A 26,453-nucleotide genomic window follows, 5' to 3' on the forward strand; every position below is an offset into this window, starting at 1 on the left:
TGAGTCTGCTTCTTCTTCAAGCTAGCCACAGTCTGCTCAGTCTGCTCAGTGCGTGTTCGTTGTATTGATGTTGTAAATTTTATTATATATGGGGTATTCCATCCCATTTTTCTCAAAAAAAACTACACTCAATTCTGCAATCATCTCCACTAATTCCGTAGTGGGCCGATTATTATTATTTTTTTTTTATTCAGTTGAAAAAAAAAACTTTAAAAATTTTTTTGTATTTTTTCCGAAAAGTACATTTAAAAACAAATTAAAAAAAAAAAGATCCCAAACGGTCCATTTTTGAAAAAGTTATAGCATTTTTAAACAAAAACGGTGTTTTTTTTTAAATTCATAACTTTTTTTGAGTTGGATGAAAAAATATGAAAAAATTCTTAAATCTGTTTTTGACAAATATGTGCCTGTACGTGAAGTCTCTGTTAAGTAATAGTCTTGCCCCTGATTTACGAAGAATGTTCAAATTGCTATCAAAGTGAGAAATAGGTTGCATTCTACGTGAAGACCTACGCAGGAAAACTGGCAAGCCTTCAAATTTTCTAGAAATAGGGCTACGTATATAACAAGGCTAGAGAAACGCAAGTATTATGGTTCCAAGCTGAATACAGCACTCCCTACCAGCGTCCTGTGGCGCAATATTAAAAAGTTACAAGTTTATAGCAAGGAAAAGGTGGAGTGTGCTTACTCCCCTGATGTGGTAAACAATATGTTCCTTTCAAGTAGCACGTCATGTGTTGCAATTCCTCCGCTTGTACCCAGTGAAGCTAGTTGTTTCCAAGGACCGCAGTTTGAAATTTCCACAGTCTCTGAATATGATGTGGGAGGGTGTGTATTTAAAATACACTCCAATGCCGTAAGCGAGGATGGGTTGTCGATCAGGTTCATTAAACTGGTTTTACCATATATTGTTGGAACCCTTACCCACATCATAAATCATGCCATTACCAAATCTTGCTTTCCTAGTCTGTGGAAAGTGGCAACTGTTTTACCTGTAGCTAAAAAAAGAGGTGCTAGCTCTCCGTCTAATTTTCGTCCGATTAGTGTCCTGCCAGCCCTTTCGAAGTTTTTTGAAACAATAATGCATGATCAGATTTCTAGACATATTAATGAGCATAATCTAATTTCCCCCTTCCAGTCAGGCTTTAGAAAAAATCATAGCTGTGCAACTGCAATGCTTAAGATCTTGGATGATCTGAGGACTCCTTTTGACGATAATCATTTAACGTTGTTATGTCTGCTTGATTTCTCCAAGGCATTTGATTCGGTCTATCGGACGCTCTTATCCAGCAAGCTGAAATTTTACTTTGGGTTTAGTAATCATGCTCTGAGCTTAATGAATAGTTACTTAACATTCAGATACCAGCGTGTTCGAATTGGTTCTGAGATGTCACAACTGAAAGAGCTGACTATGGGAGTACCCCAGGGATCCATTCTTGGCCCTCTGATTTTCAGCCTCTTTCTTAATGATATTTTTGGAGTGTGTAAATATGTGAGATTTCATGCTTATGCGGATGATATCTAGCTCTATTTATCTGACTCGTTCAAGCAAGTTGACCGTCTTTGCTGTCACATCAATGATGACTTGTCAATGATATACAAATGGGCGACTGAAAATGGTTTGTTACTAAATTGTGATAAGTCCTTTGTGCTACCTATCAGAAAAAATCTTGGTTCACTTGACATACGAGTTCATATAACTAATGCGAACCTCCAAGTTGTTGATAAAATCAAGAACCTAGGATTTATAATAAATTCTAAGCTTTCGTGCAAAGACCATATAAATTCGATTGTCAGCAAGGTGTATCTAACCCTACGCAATCTGCGGCAGTCTAGTCTATATACCCCTACTAGCACAAGGCGTCAACTTGCTTTGCAACTCCTTTTGCCTATAATAACGTCTTCTGAGCTGACACATAGTAAGCTGGATTCTCACTCCGCGCATAAGGTTGAAGTCCTGTTTAATAACATCACGCGTTATGTATATAGTGTGCCCAGGTTCGACCATATTTCCCCCTGGAGACACCGTCTCCTTGGTTGCGGCAACTTATATTATTTGAAGGCAAGGAATTGCATATTTTTATTTAAACTCATGATGTCGGCCACGCCGAACTATTTGCATACAAAATTAGTTTTTACTAGATCAGCTCGTCTAAGTGACATAATTGTACCACAATTTAACTCGGTAACATCAGCAAGACTTTTTTTCGTCAACACTATTCGTCTTTGGAACTCCATTCTGTCAAGTGTAAGGAATAAGTTAAACAAAAGCAACTTTAAACAAACGCTTTATGCATATTTCAGTAGCCTTACTCCAGGAACATAGAAGAATGGCCAGCTATCTGTTTATGTTGAAGCCGTCAGTTGTAGTTTAAAATTTTATTTTATTACTATTCATTTTTTTTTTTTACTCTAACTTTTACTTTTTAATTTTTATAAATCGCAAGCTTTATTTTAATGTGAATTTGTTTATGAATGCTGTTGTGCTATATAAGAGTTAAGAATCTTATTGTACTGATATATATTGAAATAAATGCAATAGAATACAATACAATACAATCCTGAAAATCGTCTTTCGTAAGCTAGAAAAAGAAGAAAAACTTTCAGCCAATTCTAAAGGGGTCGGGTTCAAAATTGGTAGAAATGGGATGGAATACCCCATATATATATCTCTGTATGTATGTTTATCCTTCACCTACGCACGTCTATTGGTCATGCAAAACACGACCAGGCACAAAGAATGTCTGATGCACCTTGTGCCCGGGCGATCTCTTTGCATCAATTTATGAGCACACAAATATACGACTACATAAATATTTCTTAGTTTAAATGCTCGACCATAAATTTTGTGTATTTTCTTTATATTTCTTCATTTGCAGCTCTTCTTATCTTCTATACAAATCCAGATTACATTATTTCTCTTATTTAATTTTATTGCTATTTTGTTGTATAAATATGGATATTCATTTCTTCGTTTGCTTGGTGCTACTCAATCTTTGTTACTGATTATTTTATTAAATTTATTTCGCGTTGCTCTTCTTCTATAATTTACAAATACCTTCATATTTATGCAATCATGTTAAACTCTAAAAGGTATTTTTGAATCAAAAATTTTACAAGAGATGGGTTACAGAACCAGAGTAGCGAGGTGGCTTAAACAATTGTGGAAAAGACTTTCCTCAACTAGAGCGTGTGAAATCTCAAGGGTCCCATAAAGGGAGTAAACAACAAAACATAAATAGATAAACTCAAAATTGTATCAGATATAAAAGCCCAACATATTCTAAGAAAATATGTTCAAGATTCCTTTTTATAATTTTTTCGCCACTTGCGTCGAACGTTTTTATACTCAGCGTGCTTTGCATACAGAGTACATTAACTTTGATTGGATAACGGTTGGTTGTACAGGTGTAAAGGAATCGAGATAGATATAGACTTCCATATATCAAAATCATCCGTATCGAAACAAAATTTGATTGAGCCATATCCGTCCGTCTGCCCGTTAACACGATAACTTGAGTAAATTTTGAGGTGTCTTGATGAAATTTGGTATGTAGGTTCCTGGGCACTCGACACGATATCGGACTATAACCACGCCCACTTTTTCGATATCGAAAATTACGAAAAATTAAAAAAATGCCATAATTCCATACCAAATACGAAAAAAGGGATGAAACATGGTAATTGGATTGGTTTATGGACGCAAAATATAAGTTTAGAAAAAACTTTGTAAAATGGGTGTGACACCTACCATATTAAGTAGAAGAAAATGAAAAAGTTCTGCAGAGCGAAATGGAAAGCCCTTGGAATCTTGGTATAATACTGTTCGTGGTATTATATATATAAATAAATTAGCGGTATCCAACAGATGATGTTCTGGGGCACCCTGGTCCACATATTGGTCGGTATCTCGACAACGCCTTGACATATACAACTAAGGGCCACTCCCTTTTAAAACCCTCATTAGTACCTTTATTTTGATACCCATATCGTACAAACACATTCTAGAGTCACCCCTGGTCCATCTTTATTGCGATATCTCGAAACGGCGGCCACCTATAGAACAAAGGCTCACTTCCTTTTAAAACCCTCTTTAATACCTTCCATTTGATACACATATCATACAATCACATTCCAGGGTTACCCTAGCTTCATTTTCCTTCATGGTGATTTTCCCTTATTTTGTCTCCAAAGCTTTCAGCTGAGTATGTAATGTTCGGTTACACCCGAACTTAGCCTTCCTTACTTGTTATGACATTTCTTTTTAAAATGCCAAAACTTGCATTAGTCTCGGTTCCGTTGTATTTCAGACGATTTGGTTGTTAACGAAGACTTGCTATCTAAAATTTTCATACTTCTTAAACTCAAAAACGCAAATAGATTTCCATTTTCTCAACAGCTTCATACCTACAAACAAAATTTTATCTTTGTTAACAAAACCTTTATTCTCCTTCAGTTTAAACATAAATTTAATTCAATTCATACTTAGCATTTTATTTTTTTAAAGCCATTATACCCTAAATGCTTCTTATCATGATATTTTGCTGTGCTGCTTTTACATTTCCTACTTCATTCACTTATTGCGTTAAAACTCCGCCCTCATTCAGGTGATAGAAACTCAATATGATCTCCTGCCAGTTACATTATTCTTCTTTTTTTTTCTTAAGAGGAAGCTTTCATTTGGTCTGTTTGCTCTTTTTGCTGCTTATCGCTGCCATTTTATCTCATATTTTATTGTGTATTCTAGTTCATACCTGGCGTACATACCCACAAACTCGTATCTATATATCTTTGAGATTATTAGCATACCGATGTTAAAAGGTATCTAAATGCTACTGGCATGCAGGTATGCGAGTTCAACTTGCCATTTTTAAGTGTGCTTATTTATATACAAATATTATTATATGAAAGCTTTATTTATACACACTAGGGTGGGCAAATTGTTAGGAAGCTATTTTGTTTTTTTTTTTATCCCTCTTAAAAATGATCAAACAAAACAATAATCTGCATTCCATAGCAAAATTGTGCTCGCACCGCGTATGCGTAAGGGCAATAACTTTCCAATTTTGGAGACCCATGCTTTAAAATTACCTAACTTTATAAACCCTTATGCAAGTCAATATCTCAAAAGTTTTTGAGGGAGCGAATTTGACACTGTGTTCTCTTCTGAATTCTGCCGCTATTAAATGTCTTAATAAGTCCTAAGTGATAGTTTGGATAAGTAGTTTGGCTACTTTTGCTATGTTTGAATTTATACTTCGAAAAAGTTTCAGTTTATTTTATTAAAAGCGATTCTATGTCCTTGTCTGGCATCTTCAAACTATTTCCGAAGTGTCTGTTAATTTGCAAGACATGCTCATATTGCCTTATACATTTTTTTTGTTATTGATATTAGAGAAAAATTAAAAAGTGTACAAATGGCGTTGGTTACTAGGACATGATTCTGAATTTCACTTCTTCATCAGCTAGCTTCTTGGGAGAAGTATTGCGTTTTTGTGGCTTTTCCTTTAGGTACATACTAATCCTATATGTTTTTAATTCTAATTGTGTTGAATACTTATAGGCGCGCTATCAAGAGCTTAGTAACGTTTGATTTATGGCAAAGCTTTTACAAGCAGTACTCCCGATTTTGTAAATTAGCTTCACTGAAATCGTCGCATATTGTTATTGATGTTTTCATGGCGTTTTATGTAAAAGCCGAATCTGCAAGGATGCTTGAAACAATTTCTAAATATAAAATTGCCCCACTCTAATATCTGCTTATAATATAACCACATATGTTCTATGTTCTTTTAAAAATACCTCGTGAGGAAAACGCTTTAGTTTCGAACTGGTGCAATTATTATCATTTATTATTTATTTATTTTTTTGACAGGAAATCAAAAATAAATCTAAGACAAGGAAAATATATTTGTGAAAAACACAAATGCATGTGCGAATGTTTCGAGATTCGGGTATCCCGCCAGAAGCCAGTCGTAAGCTCTAATCAACGGTAGATTATCTAATTTCATATTCTGCATGAAAATCACTAAGCAATATTTCCTCAACTTTTCCACCTGAATTTTATGAAGGAATTAATTTTAGAAATGAAGTAATGCACTGCAGCATAAACCAATCTTTAAAAATATTTCTTAAGTAAGTTTGTCCTTTTTTGTAATACAATTTCCCTATTACCAAAAACATTTTCCCCTCTCTGTATTGCATTTGAATTTTCCCAAATTAGTTTTTCCCGGTTCTGCATTTGATTTGAAATTTTCTGAAATAAATTTGGTATTTTCTGAGTTTTTTTTTTTTTTTTTTTGGGTAACAAGTTATTGATTTTCATACAGAATATACTGGTATAAGTACCAGAATATACATGTCCATTCGTTCAGCTGAAATATCTCTCAAGTTCAAATCCTACACCACTTTCAACGACGGATGCTTTCATCTGTTGAATCTTTTTGCAATTATATTTGCTTTAAATTTATTTTTACTTGTATGTTTGTCACTCTCTTTTATATCGAATTATAAAAAAAAATGTCACGTATGCACATCGGTGCCCGTCTTTTCAAGTGGTACGATAATGTTTGCATATTAATGCTTCGGTTTTTTTCAAAAGACCTCAGTAGATACGCATTTTCAATATAAAAGTCGTATCAGTTAAAGGCGCAAGTACGTTAAGCTCAAAAGTAGTAAAATTGGCAAGTTTAATTGCATCTTGGCTGTATATTTTCAGTAGCGGCCCTTCTCCGGCGTCAAGCAATAGCTATGGTACGGAAATTTTATGTTAGCCTATCCTGCAGGATCCCATGTTTACTTAGGCCAGTGGCATTGGTTTGAAAAACACTCTAAGTGTAGTTTTGCCATAAAATCTTATCACCGAATGTCTACATGTGAATTTCAGTCATCTTGTAGAAAAAACCCTGAAGGTAGCTAACTGGAAAAGAAACTCTTCTTGGAAGTGATCTTCATCTCCCTTTCCACATTTCTTTCATATTAAAACCTAACTTAGTAAAAACCTCTCATGAATTCAAGCCTACACGCAGACTTAATTAAATCACTCTTCCTGACTTAACTAGGCCACTCGCCATACTTCATTGAATAGCCATGCTTTGAACTACAAAAACTTAAGTAAAATCACATAGAAATTGCATAGCAATCATCGCTTTAAACTGTTGCAACCTTTTTACCGTTGAATGGGAGCATCTCCCCAGTTACTCTTAAAAAGAAAATTGCATTTGTATTTGTATATGAATATACATATTTGAGTATGTACAACTATGTAGGTCTGGCAAGTGCAATTGCTCTTAATTAGTGTTGTATTTGAGATTTGTACAAATGAGCGAAAATGAATTTGGACGGTTTGACGAATTGAGGTCAGTCAATGAGTAAAAGTCCTCAGAGATTTTAGAGTATTCATGACAGTTAATAAGATATAATAAGTATCTGTTACAGTATAAAAAAAGGTAGCCAAAAGTTAAGTTAAAAATGGTAAGCCTGAAATGGGATTAAAATGATAGGAAACTGAGTTGTGTGTCGTACCGAAAACATAATTAAATAAAATGAAAGAGAAAAATTAAAAGACACGAAGAAGGTCACAAAAAACACTTGGGATTTTTTATAGAAGCATTGTGGCATTTAAAAGCAACAGTATGTTTATATGTATACTTACCTCAATTTATATTTTTAATGCAGCTTTGTAAATGTAGTAAATGACCACGGTTGCACGAGGGTTCGACATGCATTCAAAATGATAAGTATGTATCTTGACAGAAGCTTAGTGGTATAAGCTCTTTTTCTGCTTAAGTAAAATTGCATTAAATATGGAGTCGTGTGTTCAATAGTCATATTTCGTAGCATTTCCAAAAAGCTCTTTACAAAACCAATATCTTTTCGGCATCGCGTTAATGTGGTCTGGACGGACACTTTTCATGAAATTTTTTGGAGATTTTGATTCATTGAGTTGCAGTTAACTCAGAGATGAGCCTTGTTTTAACAGTATTGAAAAAACTTTCAATGGATACATCGATCAATGGCAAGTTATGTCATTGCATAGAAAAAGCGGCCTAAAAACTGCTAATGTACAGTAGCGAGCACGAAAACAGCAATGAAAGGTTTTAACGAATTTTTTAAAGGTATCCCGTTTTGTAGCCCAACCAATTTAATATGTCAAAGTGCAAATGATAAAACCCCTAAATTTGTATTGAATTTTGAAAAAAAAAAAAATTAAAAAATTTCCAAAGGGTGTTTCAGACTTTTTTCTATTTTATATATAAAATTCTTGCGTTACAGTGTTTGTGGTTGAATTCCTTCGAAACGGCTCGAATGATTATATTAATATTTTGTAAGCGTTTTGAGTAGGTCTAAGAAAAGGAACTTATCTATTTTTCATCGCTCAAAATGGTAAGAATGGTCCAGCATTTTATTCTTTTTTTATACAATTTCTTGTTCACTTTTTAATGAACAGCACTCAAAAATTCATATAATTTTCTAGGTCTGGGATTAGGACTGGGACTGGGACTGGGACTGGGACTGGGACTGGGACTGGGACTGGGTCTGGGACTGGGAAGGGGCTGGAACTGGGACTGGGACTGGGACTGAAATTGTAACTGAGACTGGGACTAAGTAAGGGAAGGAGAAGAATAAAAAGAAGTATATAAAAGAAAAACGATGAAAGGAGAAAGAGTCTGAGAAAGGGATAGAGTTGGACTAAGATTAAAATAGGCATAAAAGGATCGGGTGAGGGAGAATGAGAGAGAGGTGGTGGGAAAAGAAGGGATTGAAGAGACGAGGGCGGGGAAAGGGACCAAATTTAGGGCAGAAAAAATTCAGCCGGTACTGCCACTATAAAAATAAAAATTATGAGCATTGTCCATGTTTTGTTTGAGTTTGGTTTGCGTGGTTTCAGTTCAAAAAATTATGGAAATTTTTCCTAAATTATCTATAAAAAATGAGTTTAACTGACGAAATTGGATTAGAATTGCCACTGCTATTTTCGTATTGGCTAGTAAGTAAAATCTTGCGCTTTTCCATCTAAGCCTCTCGCTTATCGCAGGATATTTTTGTAGGCTGATGCATCGCAAAATTGTTTTCTAAGGCATTTCGCTCAAGTGGCCAATTCCACTTATTTTATAATTTTAAAATTTATTTGTTATTCAATCACTATTAAATAATAAAAAATTTAACCATAAATTCCGGAGTCAACATAATTTTTTTCATTTATCCACAAATCAGAAATTATCTGAAAAAAAAAACTCCGCACATTAATTTCACATTAACACAAAATTCAGCGTGATTAACGCTTTCAGAATTTTTTTTTGGTTTTGTATTTCTAAATTTGCATGTGGCAAAAGAAGATAAAGAGGCGAAAATAACAAACTAATCAGCATTTAAAATAATTTGCGCTCATTTATTGTGCCAAACAGTTTTTCGAACTGTCCGATCAATGCCTTCCGATAACAAAAAAGTTTTAATGGCAATCGTAATTCAACTTTTAGCTACACTCCACACCACGCGTACACACACATACGCATACACACACACCACACAAACATTAGCATTACAATTGTTTTGCTAAATGGCGCCATTGTTGTTGCATAGCATATTATTTATATCGATGGCGGCGATGATGTGGAAAGTTTCCACAACTTATTTTGGTCGGAGTTGGAATAATAATTGATAAGTTCACGCAAAAGCTTTTGTATACACACAAATACATACAAAGTGGTAATTAGGAATAAAAAAGGGAAGACGGCGAAGATGATGTGGAGTGGAAGTGGGGTATATTATGGTAGGCAAAAGCACCCGGTTGAAGATCGTTAAGAAACCGTTTTAGTGTCTTGAACTCGTAAAAAAATATTAAAACAGAAATATAGCAAATATATTTTTTTTTTAATAAGATCCAAATCTTGAAACCATTATTTCAGATGTCCTTATGAAATCTTCTTGTTCTTAGAAAGTACTGCACTGTCCACATGAGAATTTGTTTTTACAAATTTTGTAGTACATATCGAAACATCCATTTTTTCTGCATTTGCATATCTACTTTAGTTCTGTCTCTCCTTTTGCTTCTCATGATCTCCTTTCTACATTCCGCTAATCACTTCCACGGCGGGTCCTGATACAGTCCGATAAGCGGTGGCTACTTTCCCATATGGTCTTCTTATACAGATATTAGAAGTTTAAAATGGCTCTTTTTCTGAAATGTGTTTGCCCATATAGTAACGTGGATAGGGATGTGTCCATCAGTTCTTACCTTTTGCTTCCTGTTGGTGAGCTCTGTTTTTTCTGCTACCAGTTGGAGCTTGCGCGGCCGAAGCCACAATTTTGTGCATATTAAAACGTGAGTAAGCTTTTTGTGTGTTTCCTCTGTGTTGATTGGTGATGATGCTGATGTCCCATTCGTTCAGACCGAAAGTGGATAGCTGTTCTTCTCCGCCTTTAATTTGCATGCTCCTCGGGCCTTTTTCAATTTGGTATATAAAAATTCGATTACTGAGATAGCTTCTGATGACGCTCGGTAGTTAGCATGAGATTTGAAATCGCTGCTCAAAGGGAGCCAGCAAGTCTGTGCATCTCGCACTACTTAAAGCTCTTATAACGTCTAAGGTTGTAAGTAGGAAAACGCGTTTGGATTTGGTATAACCTTGCTGCGCTTCTTTTCTACTGAAGACATCTTTAAACTCTCTTTTATTCTGTATGTTGCATAAGAACTCTCAAAGTTAACTAGAATACTCAGGGCTCCTTACGCGCAACAAAATGGCTGCTGCCTTAAGAAACTTGAAACAATATTTGGAACTAAATAATAAAAGATAAAACAAACACTGACTCTGGCGAAATATTTGAATCTTTAAAACTAGATAAAAAAAAAGCAAACACGCAGGTCCAACAAACCAAATACGTCTGTATCTGAAGTATATTAGACAGATTAGAATGAACAATTACACTGAAGATGGCACTATGGTACAGTCAGCTTGCCTCCGAGTAAAATTTGACAATAGATATCAGAAGTTGGGTGAATATCCTTCAGCTCAGTTGTTGTTAACTTGCTCATCAGCATTCTTGGTACCCTCTAATTTTTAATGAGAAAGCTGAACTTTCGGCGAATTTTCTTTAGCCATTTTTATCAATGGCTTTCGAAAAAGTTCCCAGATGTAAGAGTTATCGTAGGGACTCGAAGCCTCGTTCTCGTGCGAAAAAACTGAAATCACAGCTCTGAAATATTTGTATTAGAATGCCAAGAGACTCGACCCAAGCTGTTATATAACCACGCTGCACGCCAAACCACGATGGATACTGGTGAAAATATTTTGATTATATAGTACACTTTTGTAAAAAATTATTTTTCAAAAGAAATGGGATATATTTTGGTTTCTGCCAAGATGAGGTTTACAAGCTTTCATCAGTCTTCCTAGATGTATTTTTCTTACAACTTGTTTATGTCTCAACCTAGTATTCTCATAAAATATGAGCCACACACACTTATCCTCATACAATGGCACAACACATATTGCTAGTCGATAATTTATTACTCGCCTATGAGTTCGATTTACATTTATAAAATCAATTGTATTTTAATCAAGGCTTTCGTTTATTTTTTACTACGTGGCAGAATGTTTGGACTTTTATAACTGCTGCCGATGATGTGTACTGGAGAATATGACAAGGCTATAAAAAAATTTTTAATTGCTGTCACAGCTTATATTTTCGATGGATTAGTCAATTGTCATTTGTCAGTTGCAGTGCATACTTTTAGGCGAATCAAATTTTGAATAGAATGAAAACGACATGAGTGACTGTTTCTTGTTTAGAGGTCGATTTTAAAGCTATTTATACATTTCTCGCATATATACAATAATATTAACAACAAAAAAAAATATTCACAACTTCAAATGAGCACTCAGCAAAGATTTGGAGTCTTGAAGGAGTCAGAAAAGTGGTCTAAATAGGAACGATGAGATACGAGCTCATTTTGATATCCGAAATGAAAGCATTTCCTCTCTTGCGATGAGCGTCCGACATGAGCGTAATTCCATTTATGTATTTATTTTATGTATTTATGTATTTATTTATTTATTTGAGTATTTGAATTTATAGATTCTTACAGACTATATTATGCAAATTTTTACATTAACTGAATCCTAAGAAAAATAAGATCTTAGATTGTTAATTAAGGCAGCGTAAGGAAAAGTATAGTCAGCACCTGAGGAGTTAAAAAACATATTCAGATCAGCACAATCCCTAGAAATGGGAGCATTTATACCATAAATAGTTCTAGAAAACCCAATTTTTAAGGGTTCAAACTGTCGAAGGTTTCTGCATGGTACATTAAACTGAATTTTATCAAGAAGTGATGGACAATCAACGGTGCCTGAAATTATGTCAATGACAAATGGGCAAGATAGAAGGGATCGTCTATTTGCAAGCGTGTTTAGATCAATTAAAAGGCATCGAAATTCATATGAAGGCATTGGCTCAGAGAAGTTTAAAGATCGAAGAGCAAATGGTAGGGTCTCCATATGACAGCCCCATACTCCAACTTCGGCCTGACAAAAGCACAATATAGTGACTTCATAGTGTAGGGACTGGTGAATGCGGAACAATTACGTCGTATGAACGCAAACATTGCGTAAAATCGAGTTATGACATAGTTTACATGCGTAGAGAAATTAAATTTAGTGTCAAAATACACCCCTAGGTCTTTGGTTTCTTCAAGAGATTGCAATGTATAGCCAGCGATACTATAGCAAGTACGAAGGGTATTAACTGATTTTGAAAAAGTCACATGAAAGCATTTTTTAATGATTAACGATAAACGATTTAAACTACACCAGTTTCCGACATTACTAAGGTCTGATTGCAGACGTTCAGAGTCATAGGAGGGTGAATAAGAGTCATATATGGCACATACTGGAGTCGCAAGCAGCTCATTTTCGGCAATTTTAGACTCCAAAGGACTCTTTTACGACGATTTTCAAAGTAATTTATGACTCTTTTGCATGACCGGTTTCCGCCCTTAAATTACACATTTTTGTCATTGGAAGCATTTTTAAAAGCGTTTGAAAACATCATATCTGATAGGGAACCATCAGCTTGAACAGAACAAAAAAGAAGTGTGTGCACTCTCTCCATAAGTAGGACATATAAGACATGAAGAAATGCCCATGCAAAATATAAAAGGAACAACTAAGGTTGTAGCCATGGTTCAATTATTGGTTATAGTGAAGGAATAAGCTAATTCAACGCGACTGAAAAGCGTCCAATATACATAATTGAATTTGTATTTAAAATGAAATCTCCGAAATGAAAACTTTTAATTTCTATTGCGAAGCTGCCTAGCTTAATAATTTTTATAATTTGCGTTTGCTCATAATTTTATCAAAATAGAGTCATAAAAGACTCATATTTTTGAGGCACATATACTCACATATTTCGGACTTTTTGGAATCCAAAACTATGAACGCTCCAAGAATAGGTAAATGAAGCAATAATTACAGAAATAAACATCAAAAGTATTAGCGATTGAAAAATACTTAAAATGATACCTGCCTACTTCGCTTCGATATGCCGCAATTTCTCAACGATTCTCTTTACCAACTCACCTCAATAAAATTTGCTTCCCTTTGCTTTACATATTTTATGCGGCAAGTTACGCCTACTTTTGCAGCATTTTACTTTCAATTTCTTAAATTGCCTAAGTATATATTTGCCAAGCATAAACGTAACTATTTTTTGTTACTCACTTACAGGTGTGAAAATGTCATGACTTGTCCCATACGACCGATTGGTTCTGGTAAAGAGCACTGCCCCTACGATTGGCTTGCTGTCTATGATGGTCGCGATGAGCATTCACCACTTATTGGCAAATTTTGTGGGTTGGGCAAATTTCCGTTTAGTATTATTGGTAAGTATCAATATTTTTGTGGTTTAAAAATAAAAAAATAAAATTGTCAAAACAAATTGGCTTAAATTGAGTGTTCATGAGCGCTTGGAGTATTTGAAAGATTTGATATTCGTTGTGTACAAAATGCGCTTGTGTCAGCTTAAGTTAGCAAATTTTGAAGATGTCTTATGGCTTATAAGGTGTAAGTCAGTAAAAGTATTTGCGTACCAACAATAGAAGTAAAAATTATCTGATTTCAAAAACAGATATTAAAATAAAAATAAAAATTAATGTACGATCTCACGTAATCTTGCGAATGTCTAGTCTAGCAGGTTCAATGTGACGTTATCAAATCGTTCCCCATATTGTCGGGCTAGTACCTTAATGGATGGCACAGCATTACCGAATGTGCCGGATGAGTATGCGGCAAAAGATATTCAACATCGATAAAACTCCCCAAAACTTCGCGAAGTCCTTATCGCTTCAAGAGCCCAAATAAGAAGGAACCAGATTCTGCAACTTCTGATAATGTAGAATTAACACACAACCACACCAAGACAATCTTAGAATGGCAATAGCAATGAAAAGGTGAGATCTGCATCTGGGGACAGCCAGTTCCCTGTTGGCAGAAATAACTTTAGAAAGCATATGTCTACTTAGAAATCTAACTGATATTCACCAACGAATGAAACCCGGACTTTCCAGCAGATCAATTAGGGATTTCTGCACTGAGCTACGACAAACCGGTTGACGCTGTTTAGTATGTGCTCCTTATTGCAAATAGCTTTACTTACCGCTGAAAATGGATGACTTTACATGGATGGAAGAATCCACTTGAAGAGTGTTATTTTTCTTATGGTCATGGTCCCTACAGTTAAAAATCCTAGTCTCCTTTTGGCATTTTCAGAGTTTTTTTCAAATTTCGAAGTCTTTTTTAACTTTGGTTTCAGGCTTGACATAGTGTTGGCTTCACTTTCGCTCCCAATTTCGTATTTCGCAATTGTTTTAGATTCGTTACTAATTTAGTTACACATATATCTATGTTCCGTGTATTTTTCAGCTAATTTTCCAGTTCCAGTTCTACTTAAGTTCCAAGTTCCTGGTTGAAGCTTTAATTTCGATTTTAAGTACTCTGATCTCATCTTTAGTTCCGGTGGTGAATTTAGGTTTCAATGTGGGCTATAATTTCGTCTTCGTTTTCGCTCGCAGATCCTATTTTGTTTCTGGTTCAGATTTCGATTCCGGTTTCTGTTTCAATTTGGCTACGCTCACAGCTTCGGTATATATTTCAGGCTCAGCTCCAAATTCGGCACTCGTTCAACTGTTCAGGTTAATTCTTTATAATAGTTTCGATATTAATTTTCTGTATCAACATAACTTATTGTTGTTGTGCTTCGCCCCATTCAATGGGTGTGACCACTCACAAATTGTTACCAAAATCCTCTTACGAGAGTCCAAGGAACCTAGCACTTTCAACAGGGGTGATCATATGGAGGTTGGTGTTAGAGGCGTAGGTGGGGATACATCTTACACAGGTCATACATTACGTATGTCGAGGTTAATTCTGGACAAGTAAAAATTTAAAGTATTGAGAATGAAGTTAGACCTGTGTTACTCGTGTTTGCCTTGGTATTGTGCTTTCCTCTTCTGCAAGAATAGGATATTGTATACTGCTAACGAGTTTTATAAAGCGCGTCCTCGCAAAAGCGTTTACCATGTCTGTGTGAATTTGGCCCAGGGACTTCTCATGTTCCTCTGGATCAAACGGCTGTGCTAGTGCTTATGTAGATACCTCTCTGTTCAGCATTTCGTTGAGCTCTTCAGCTCCGCTATGTAGGTTGATGTTCAGGGGTCATAAGGAGACATCCCGTAGCAGTTCTGAATGCTGCGTTTTGACAGGTCTGCCGCCTTTTCCAGTATGTGATTTTAAGACCAGGTGATGAAGCTGTTGACGCATAGCACATGAGCTGCCGGGCAATTGCTTTCGTTTCGTTTTTTATATTTCCCCAAGTACTCGACTTCAGTTTTAATTTCATTGTGGTTTTATATTTCAGTTCGGGTTCGTTTTTCAGTGGCGTTCCACTATCAATTCAGTCTACGTATCTGATCTATTTTCAGCTTAAAGTGCCGTTAATCATATCCTAAAATCACGCCTGCAAACTTAAAGTTATCCATACTATCACCGAAGCATATGACCCATACACACATCCACAACTTACCAACACATATATGTGTTCAAATTCCAAATTTTGTCCGATGCCAGCTGACAAGTCGTAAGCATAAACATTTCGCTAAAACCAACAACAAAATCTATTTACTAACTGCAACCTGAAGATAGACGAGCACGATCTCGCGTGATAAGCTGCGTTCTGCGTGTATAAATACTTAAAACGTCGTCATATCGAGAGATAGCTTAATAACGAAACATATGGCGCATCAAAAGCTATAAACGCAAATGCGTCAAGAACAATAATGCTGGCCAAACAACAAAGAAATTAAACGGCATTGACTTGACGCGTAATATTCGTCGAAATGATTGAATGAATCGACTGAAGGCAAAAACGGCGGCTAACGAAATAAACAATTGAGATATGTTTGGATATGTATGGTATGATTCGTTGGTATGCATGTGTTTGTGTATGTTATGCGTGAGCACAATCACAACATTGCTAGTGCAACGTTTCAGCGGCTCGTTTATAATACCATCATCTCACACAATCATAGATACTCAGTGTGGTGGCAGCGAAAGCAAAATGTTGCGTATACGACATGGAATTGGCATTGTGTTGTCGTTGATGAGAATGAATGGCGAATGGCGTGAATGGTTGGTTGGTGTTGATGTGCCAGGCAAATGGCAGATGTTAATGAAATGTGTTTGTGTCTTCTATCATCGTATGCAAATTGCATAATAAAGGCTTGCCATATTGCTGCTATGATTATTGTTTTTGTTGGTTCGGTTTGCTGTTGGTTTATGGCTAGAAGTTGGAAAAAGGCAGACACAAGTCAAGTTTAACTGCAAACTAGTATATTGTCTAAATATGATTTTTGTTAGTATCCTTTATTGCTTTTATTATTGTTGTAGTGGCATATACTGTAAGGGTAATCTGCAACAAGTTTACAGTTTTTGCGTACTTGATTGCTTTTATTAAGGCTCCTGACATAAAACTGAAGTTGAGTTGATTTATTAGCATGTTATAGAAAATAGTTTCTGGAGTGTAATTTAGCAGCTGCAAAGTGCAGAGTACAGAGGAGTGGAAGAAAAAGGAGAGAAAGGTAGCCATGTAAAAAAGAAATAGAAAGAGGAGGTGAAAAGGTGATTCGAAGGAAAGGTGGAGTGAGACGGAGAGAGATGGTGATTGAAACGGAGAGGAAGATAAAGAATGAGAGAGAGAGAAAGCAAAAGGAGAGAGACATTGAGAATAAAAAAGAAAGGAAAGGGAGGAGAAAGGGAGGGGCAGAAAAAGAAAACGAGAGGAAGAGATATAGAGAAAGGGACAAAAGAATAAGAGTGAGAGATAAAGGCAGGCCCAGATAAGTGGAGAAATGCTTAGTTGGGGTAAAGTGTTGCCTTCTTTCAATAAGATTAACTACTGATTAATTATTTTAAGTCATTGGCCTTCTCATGAGCTAGTCAATTTTGCCTCTCAAAATTCAACTTAATTCCAGCAGCTGCTGTGCCACCTACCATTTGCGCCCGAACAGTGTAACAACATCAGCCCAAAAGAAAAGACTCCCTATACGTATAGACTCTAATAACATAGATTAAAATTGTTAAAATCTACTTCCACTTCGTCATATGCAATGAAAGTTTAACTTTAGGGTTCTTCTTGCTGTATTCCTCATTTTTAAGATGCAATACAATTTGAGTATAACTAAGCCGCTAATAACTATTTCCTTTGTTATTCAAGTCACACAAAGTGTCCTTATGTCCATAAAAAATGAAACCTCACTAGGTTAACCTCAAACTCAACAAGCATTAGCCAATATTAATACCAAACCACAAAATGCTGTGGTTAACCAGCTCGTGGCATTTGCCAATGGACCATCAAAGGGCTTGGCCTCACAAAAACTAATGGAATTAATATTAATGAATTTACACATTCACAATAGTCATATGAGTTTATTAAATGCTCACAGAAGCTGCACAAGAAAAAAAATATTTGGGCGCGAGGAACGAGGAAATGAGCGGAAAGTAATCAGCAGTAAAAAAAGCTTCTTATATCCAGTTTCACATATTCCAAGTACTCATTAAGTTGTTTATGAATGACATTAATATTTTTTGAAATTTACAAACAACTTTCATTTATCTCTTTGTTCTATTAAATATCACTCGTTTTTCGTCGGTTGCCCTCTTAGTATATTAAATTGTTACTAAAGAACATCTTGTTTCCATCTCTCTTTATCTCCACAGGTACTTCGCAATACATGTATGTTGAATTCGTTACATCACCCGCGGGTCCTTTACTCAACACTGGTTTTCATTTTAATGTTGGCAATTGGCCCGGCCATGTTGAGACGGCGGGTATCAAGCATGGCATTTGTGATTGGCTTCTAAGTTCGGATTCGTTGAAGGATAGCAGCGCCAGTGAGGGTATATTTTTGAGTATAGCTCACTGGTATCCACCGAACACGTCATGTAGTTATCACATCAAAGGACGAACGGGCGAGATCGTTAGACTTTATTTTCCGAGGTAAGTGCAAAACACAAAAGTGGCTTAAATCTTTTGGTTATTTAAACAAATTAAATTAATGCCCTGGCAGCCACCGTGGTGTGGGTGTAGCATGCTTCGCCTACCATGCCGAAGATCCTGGGTTCAAGCCCCGAGCAAAACAACATCAAAAATTTAGAATCAAATTTTCTCAATTAGAAAAATCAGTTATGTTGCAAAAACTCCGAGGGTATTTCTGCCAAGAAAAGCTTCTCAGTGAAAACTCATCTGCCCTACAGATGCCGTTTGGAGTTGGCGCAAAATATGTTGGTTTCGTCCGGCCAATTTGCAGGAAGCGTAAAGTGGAGCACGACGCAAATTGGAGGAGAGCCAACTTCACTTGCGTCATGTGATTTTTGTTACAAAGGCAAGGTTGGTCTGACCGGTAAGTTTAGAACGCACGCAAACTTAATATGGTCATAGTGGTTAAAAAGGCCAACTATTAGTACAAAAAAGGATCACCCAATTGTCAACCTCACCTATCCGCGGCGAATCCTATTTCACTGACAGACGAGGTTCTGGCGACGCCAAGCTCCTCATGGAACTTGAGGGTGTGGAGGGAGGGATGGCCTGAAGGTTAAATGTGGTCACATAAATCGTTTCCGAGATGGTCGGGCTAGCACCTTAATGGTGCTGTGTTACCTGAGCGTACCAGATTTGTATCCGGCAAAGGACCATCACATCACCATTTCCTAAAGCCTTCGGGGAGAAACCTAATCGCTACAACAACAACTACAAAATCACCCAAGTTTTCGTCGACCTCAAATTCTGAAAGAAAGGGGTATGATTTTGTCATATAAAATTGTTTGCACGCACAATCGGACAGATCGAAAAGAAGCAGAAGGTGCTGGCACCTAAAATTAAGAGATTTATATAAGGTGGCACTGGAAACTCGAAGGTTTCAAGTATGCCAGAGGTAGATACAAAAGGCACTACTATCGAAGCATGCTTTTATAATATGGTAAAGAACTACCCATACTCCTAACACTCACTTACCTACTGAAGAGCTTCTGTCATAACAATAACAAAAAGGGCAGCGACAATTTTGTTACTAGCTTTTAAGGGTGATGAGCTCAAAGTGTCAGGGCAGCTAAATGCTTAAAAAGGGGGTATAAATCTCATTTGATGCATTTTCTGAACACAGTGGTTGTCAAACCCGCCCCCGCTCTAAGGGTTGCTCTGAAAAATATGCCTTTCACGTAAGTTAAATTGCAGTTAAACTGACTGCCCTAGTATATACGTGTATATCACATTCAAACTTTTTCAAACATTCCAAATACCACCCCAGAAATCTCAATTTAGTTGGAATAATTAAGTTATTTAAGCAACTTTTAGAAAACCAGTTCACGAAATAAATCCCAGAGAGGTAAGAATATGTGGACGCTTTTACTATAAATCCCATGTCAATACGATGGTCCAAAGCTAATTGGTAGGATGGACAATGCTATATAATCCTTGTCGATTCACCTTCACGAGGAAGTAGCAAAAAGTACTCTTGAAGGCCAAAGAAGTAGAGAGTTACTAACTGAGTGCTGTAGAATGTTGCTAAGTCTATCCGAGTAAGATCGCTAATCTGATCAAAGTTAAACAGTTTTACATTTAAGGTGTGAAGTCATAAAATGAATGCTTCATATTGTTGTTGTTGTTGTTGTAGCAACAAAGATACTTCCCGATGGTTTTGCGGAGTGCTCTCGAAGTTGATGGTCCTTTGCCGGATATAGATATGGGACGTTCCGATAACAAATACGTATAAGCCCGACTATCTCGGGATCCATTAAATATGTCCGCATTAAAACTTTTATCCAGCACCTCACCTTCTAGTTTCATGAGGAACTTGAATTCATCAGAGAATCGGCTGCTTGCTTAAAAAAGGGTTGCGCTACACAACCCCTAGAATAATTTGGGTATTTCAGATCCCTCTTACGACAAGCAAAAACTACGTATTACAAAATATTTTCCAAGCTATTTTTATGTGAGCTCAACCTCGAAGTTATTTACCTTTCTTACATTCCAAAACAGTCATCATTTTCATTTTGAAAATTCTACAATTTGCCTTAAAGACTACACTGCGTATGAGCAACATTTTTGCTTCTGTTCCCAACTCATCAGCTTCTCCAACAAACAAACCAACAAAAGTATTTGTAATTTTGAAAATAATTTGCCACCACAACAAAACTATAAACATAATTTATACCAAAATCTTGAGTTTATGAAAAATTCTAGCACATACCACAAAAGTTGCTGAAAGTGTGCCTGCTTTATTTAGTACTCATACTCGTTTATTTGTATGTCTGTTTGTTAGTTTGCAGTAGAGTCAGAATTGGCGTCGTGTTTGTTGATTTTCAAACTCAATAAGTCTTCACTCTGTGGCAATGTGGCGACTGTTATTTATAACTTTATGCTTTTCGACAGAAATTTATAATGCAATTTCTTAATAAAACCGAATGAGAAATAAGAAAATATTCGCGCAGTTTAAACCCACAAGAATGAGTGGTGCATATAAAACAGGCAACTTGTTTTTAAGCCTCAGTAATTGTTTTTGCCAAGTTTTACTGTGCTTAAGGCTGTGTGTTATTTGTTTGTGACTAAAGTCAAATAACAGCGCAAATACTTTAACATTTAAACCACAACTAGACTTATTTGGAGTTAAGCTCAAGCAGATAAAATTTAATGACGTACAAATGGTGGAGGCTGGCAGTTTAAAATATGTAATTTCTTAGCTAAGCGTATAATTTCCATCACATTCACTGAGTTAAAATCTACTAGACAGTTGATGACGGTATCGTTATATCCTATGTAGGGAGTCTCACCTGCTTTCCATGTGTCCCCTTACGATATTTTTTGTTGTTAGTCAAACAAGCAGATTTTGAGGCAGGTTAGAATAAACCAAATACTGGTGCTCGTCTAGATTCTAAATATTTGGTGAATATTTATACAAGCCGATGTTGATAGGTACCAAAATGAAGGGTACATGCCCAGCGTTGATCAATCGCTTATATACATAATAGGCATCTGTCACCGACAAATTGGCTAGGCTTACCTCTGTGATTTGAACTGCATTTACTTGATAGACATGGGAAAGACAGCTTTTAAAGGAATTTTAAAGCATGAGACTCGTATTGTCAGAATTGTGGGAATGGGCCCCACGTTGGGCGCATTTTAGCATAACATATTTGTAAAACAATTCCAAAGCCACTTGATAATTAATATTTAATACTTTAAGTATTTTCTTGTCAAATGTAGTCAAAATATTATATTTTACTCTCTATACACACACACGCATACATGTGTGGCAAAACTGCCTTCCTGAATACTTGCGTCCAACCTTAATACCACTTTTTTACTTGTATGTTCTAACATGTCTAAATTATTCAAATATATCGGAAAGGTAACAGTCCACGTCGGCCATATTAGACATCAACTTTGTGGTTGGTTGATTACTTTTTACAATAACAACACTAACTCTAATGCAAAGGTGATCGTCCGTTTTGTCTCAACTTCTGTCTAGACATTGTCGATGCCAAGTAACGCAAATTTTGTACAAAAATTTTTGTTGTTATCATATGGTTTTTTGTTGCTGTTGTTATCTTAAATTTCTGAAATTCTCCTGACCAGAAAGTGTACATCTTAAGTCAATCGGCTTGCTTGCGCTTCAATGAAGTTTAGTCACCCCACCCATCTGGCATTGATTGTATTCCCTTTTGGTACAATCTGATTTGCTGCTAGTTCTTATTGTGCTGTTGTTATTGTTGTGTTCTGCCAACTATACGTGTTGCTTGCTGTAGGGAACTTGTTTTCTGTTTACAAGCCAGTTTTCAATGTATTTACATTTTGTAAGTTATAATTGCGAAGTTCTGTTCTTCTTTGCTCCAGCTCTATATTTTCTTTGTGCTTCGCTTTAAAAGTCGACCGTTTGGTTTTTCTTTTAAATCTTTTTAAAAAGTGTTACTATAATTTTTAAGTTTGCCGTCTTGGTTTTGGGGGTTGTGGTTGCTGGCAAGAATTTCCTGGGTGCTTGAAATTTTTGTCTTAATAAATTTGAGTATGGCGACAAAATAACAAGTGCAGCTGCTAAGAAGCAGATACATATTTTGTTTTTGATTTGAAGTTAAGGATATTGTTTTAAAAATTTTTTTCCCAAACTAAAACAATTTCTTCGCCTAATGTTCTTAATATTCCGTTTGTTCACTACTAAAAAATCGCAAGCAGTATATATAGCATTACATAGTAAATATTTCATATCAATTAATATCTGATAGAGGAAATAAATACTACTATTTGAAGATTTGATAAAGAGGAACAAATGGAATTTTCGAAATACTAGGAACTTATATCATTCTTGTATTAATAACAAGTTCAAAATATTAAATTTGTCATACTTTTTGGTATGAGAACAAATACTTCTGAAGCTGTCTCACTAACAGTGTTTCCAAAATTTCGCTTTTTCTAAAAGTTTATTAAAAGTTAGAGAAACTTTAAATAATATTTGGCCTGTAAAGTAAAAACTATCTTCAAAAAAATCTAAAAGGAAAGAATACGAATTGCTCCCTTTACGACTCAACTGCTGATTGGAATATCGCTTTATCTCGGCTGATAATTCGAAATTGCCCTATCTTAGAAAATTTTTTATAAAAGCGACCTAACTCAGAATTAATTTCGGAAACTCCATATCTGCAATTTGTTTCAAAAACGCTCTACCTGAGCATAAATTTAATATATTTAGAAATGGCAGCCGAGATGGGGTGATATTCTACTCAGCAATCGAAATGAATTTTGAGTGGAAGTAGGAAAGAGTTCCATAAAGTAAAAAAGAACAAATGGAATTTTCGGAACCTTAAGCACTTTAAAGATCCTTTTTTAGTCAGGTAAAGACAGAGAGTGTGATGTCATATCATCTAATCAGTGAAAGTTAAGTTCGATCTTAGAGAAGTCTAACCAAGTATTTCAAATGTTCCACTTGTTTCATTCTAAAAAATTATAATCTGTGTATACAATTGTGTTTTGTATAACATCTGTTCTCGTTATGGACAGCACGCATATATATATATATATATTGCACCGATTTTGAAAGGGGAACAAAAGGAATTTTCGAAACACAAAAAATCTCGGAGACAATATTCGAAATGTTGCTTTCCAAGACATACAAATTTGATCAAATTTTTTTAAAACCTTCTATTACCAAAGTAAACAAAGACATTAGCTTTCAATGATTTTGGAACTTCTCTTTCTGTTAAGCTCAAGTTTTGGACTAAATGTAAGAAGATGTAGTTTCATTTAAAATATGCCAAAATTTTAATTTTCTTTTTATAGAGGAAATCTGTGGTTGGTACTATTTAAAGTAGACTTAATCGCCATTACGAACCGGCTTTGGTGAGCTGAAGATGACAAATTTTCCGTCAATTTCGTAGGTAAATTGTGCTTACTTCATGAGAGTGTGTACAAATTTGGATGGAACAGAATATCGGAAGATAATATGGTTTTTAATTGCAAATAGCTTTCATGCGCAAACATTTTATTTCGGAGGGTTAAAGTGAATACGTAGACAACTTGTGGAATGTTTCGAAAGTTTCATTCGTGCCTCTTGTGGGATGCATTTCTAAACTCCTGTAAGTGAGGCTTCATTGTTCTTCAATAACGAAACGAAAGTCATGAGGTTGACATATATTAAGGATAACGAGCGTGTTTCGAAAACTCCATTATGTACCATTTAATTCTATAGATCACCATCTATTCTAATCCACCAACTAAGGATGTACTCAACGTTCTTCTCTTTGCCAACCTCTGCCATAGGAAATATTTATACAATAAATCATTTAATTCCATAAAATATATTATTTTCTAAATTGAATTGAATCGAATTTGTATTTTTTGCAATTTCGTTAAAATTGAAAAAATAAAAATAATATAATATGCAGTGTTTCGGAAATTTTATTCGTACCTTTTAAGTTTTGTTTTGCTAGCCCCATCATATGCATTAAAATAGAATGACAATATTTAAAAAATTAAGTGTTTCCGAAATTCCATTTGTTCCCATGAAGGTTTCGTGAAAACTCTAGGTGTTTCTTTAAGATTTGGTTTTATTTCCCAAAGGTATTGAGATAGAAGGAAAATAGCGAAAAAATTCAGTGTTTTCAAAATTCCTGTAGTTCCCAACAGGGATTTACGTACTTTCGATGCGTCGTTTTAGGTTTGGTTTTGTTTATTACTCCATATACATCAAAGTAGAGAGAAAATAATGTAAAATGGTTGTGTTTCCAAAATTCTGTTTGTTCCCATTAAGGATTGGCGCGCTATTTTATTTTCAAGAAATGATGCTGTACTTTGTTAACCGAAACGTTTTAGTTTTATTTTATTAAAGTATCTATAATCATATTGATCAAATAAAATTTTTGTATAAACAAAGCATTCACTTTCTTAAAAAATTTCACACTTTTTATGATTGCAATATAATAATGTTTAAACAAAAAATACAAATATTTTCAATTAATTAAAAGCAATGCATTTTTTCTATGGAAAAAAAAACTAAAAATATGCTCACGCAAAAAAAAAATTAAATTTTGTATGGCAAAAAACGGCAAACTAACATAAAAGATGAAATAAAGTTATTATTGTAAAATTCACATAAAGCGATGTGGAAAAATAATATTCAAAAGGCATAAACATATTATTATATTAGCAAATCTGCATTGAAGCGCCAAACTAAAAAGTTGTGTGCTTTGAAAATCCATTCACATACACTGAGTGGGAGATTGAGACAGGCAAAGCGGAGATACTCAACGACGAGACGCTAGTGGGGTAGTAGAGCGTAATTCAGTTTGACAAAAACTTTTTCAATTACGAGCATGGTCTCGATAAGTAAATGAGCGTGGCCAAGCACTTGAGAGGGCAGAAGAGGAAGTTATTTGTAACAGTAACTGGCAACTGTAACCACCAGCAGGTGAGCAGGCAATTCTGTGTGAGGGTGTGTGTGTGCATCTATCGATGTATATGGCATATCTAGAATATGTGACACATTTGGCAGATAATGTTAGAGTTGTGGTAAAAGAGATTGCATTTGGAAAAATGAGAGCAAATCACACACACACTCCAACATATATTCAAATAACTATGTTATTTCACTTTGCAAAGCCAAATGTGACTAAATAACTGAATAAACGTAGTCACATTGTAGATAAAAATGCCAACAAAATGAAACTAGTAAATAAACGTAATGAAATGAAAATAATAATAATAACAGTAACTTAGTTTAAGCCAGTTTTCGCTTGTGATCCAAGGCAATAGTAAATGGAATATGGATGGTACATAGACTTTGAGCAACTACAGTTAACCAACCACAAAAATTGGTATAGCCAGTCAGCTACAAAAACAACAATTGAAAGTCAGATATATCTATAATATAAATAAATAAATAAATGTAAGGCGCGATAACCTCCGAAGAGATCTAAGGCCGAGCTTCTCTTCCAATTTGCGTCGTGCTCCTCTTGCTTTTCCATATAAATTGGCCGGACGCGACCTACATGTTTTATGCCGACTCCGAACGGCATCTGCAAGGCAGATGAGTTTTCACTGAGAGCTTTTCATGGCAGAAATACACCCGGAGCGCTTGCCAAACACTGCCGAGGGGCGACCCCGCTTAGAAAAATTTTCTTCTAATTGAAAAACCTTATTTCTAAAATTTTGATGTTGCTTTGCCCAGGTTGTGAACCCAGGGCATACAGTGCGGTAGGCGGAGCACGCAACCATCACACCACGGTGGCCGCCACATAATACAATAACATAAAATAGTTGCATATGCTTAGATACATATGTACTTATTTGGTGCATACCCTGTGGGAACTTGTCTAAAGAGAAAGCAGTGCGCGACGCTGCAACAGCTACGA

General features: G+C 35.5%; 1 protein-coding gene across 5 annotated transcripts in view; it reads left to right on the forward strand.

Moving 5' to 3' along the window:
• LOC137243174 (uncharacterized) overlaps positions 1-26,453 on the forward strand; it is a 371,575-nt gene that overhangs the window by 335,396 nt on the left and 9,726 nt on the right. For all 5 annotated transcript variants that reach the window (XM_067770531.1, XM_067770532.1, XM_067770533.1 and 2 more), the window contains exons 8-9: positions 13,731-13,885; positions 18,276-18,555. In XM_067770531.1, the coding sequence (XP_067626632.1) occupies positions 13,731-13,885; positions 18,276-18,555 (435 nt within the window). The remainder of the gene's footprint in view (positions 1-13,730; positions 13,886-18,275; positions 18,556-26,453) is intronic.

Source organism: Eurosta solidaginis, chromosome 3 (assembly GCF_040869045.1).
Source record: "Eurosta solidaginis isolate ZX-2024a chromosome 3, ASM4086904v1, whole genome shotgun sequence".
Lineage (NCBI taxonomy): Eukaryota > Metazoa > Arthropoda > Insecta > Diptera > Tephritidae > Eurosta > Eurosta solidaginis.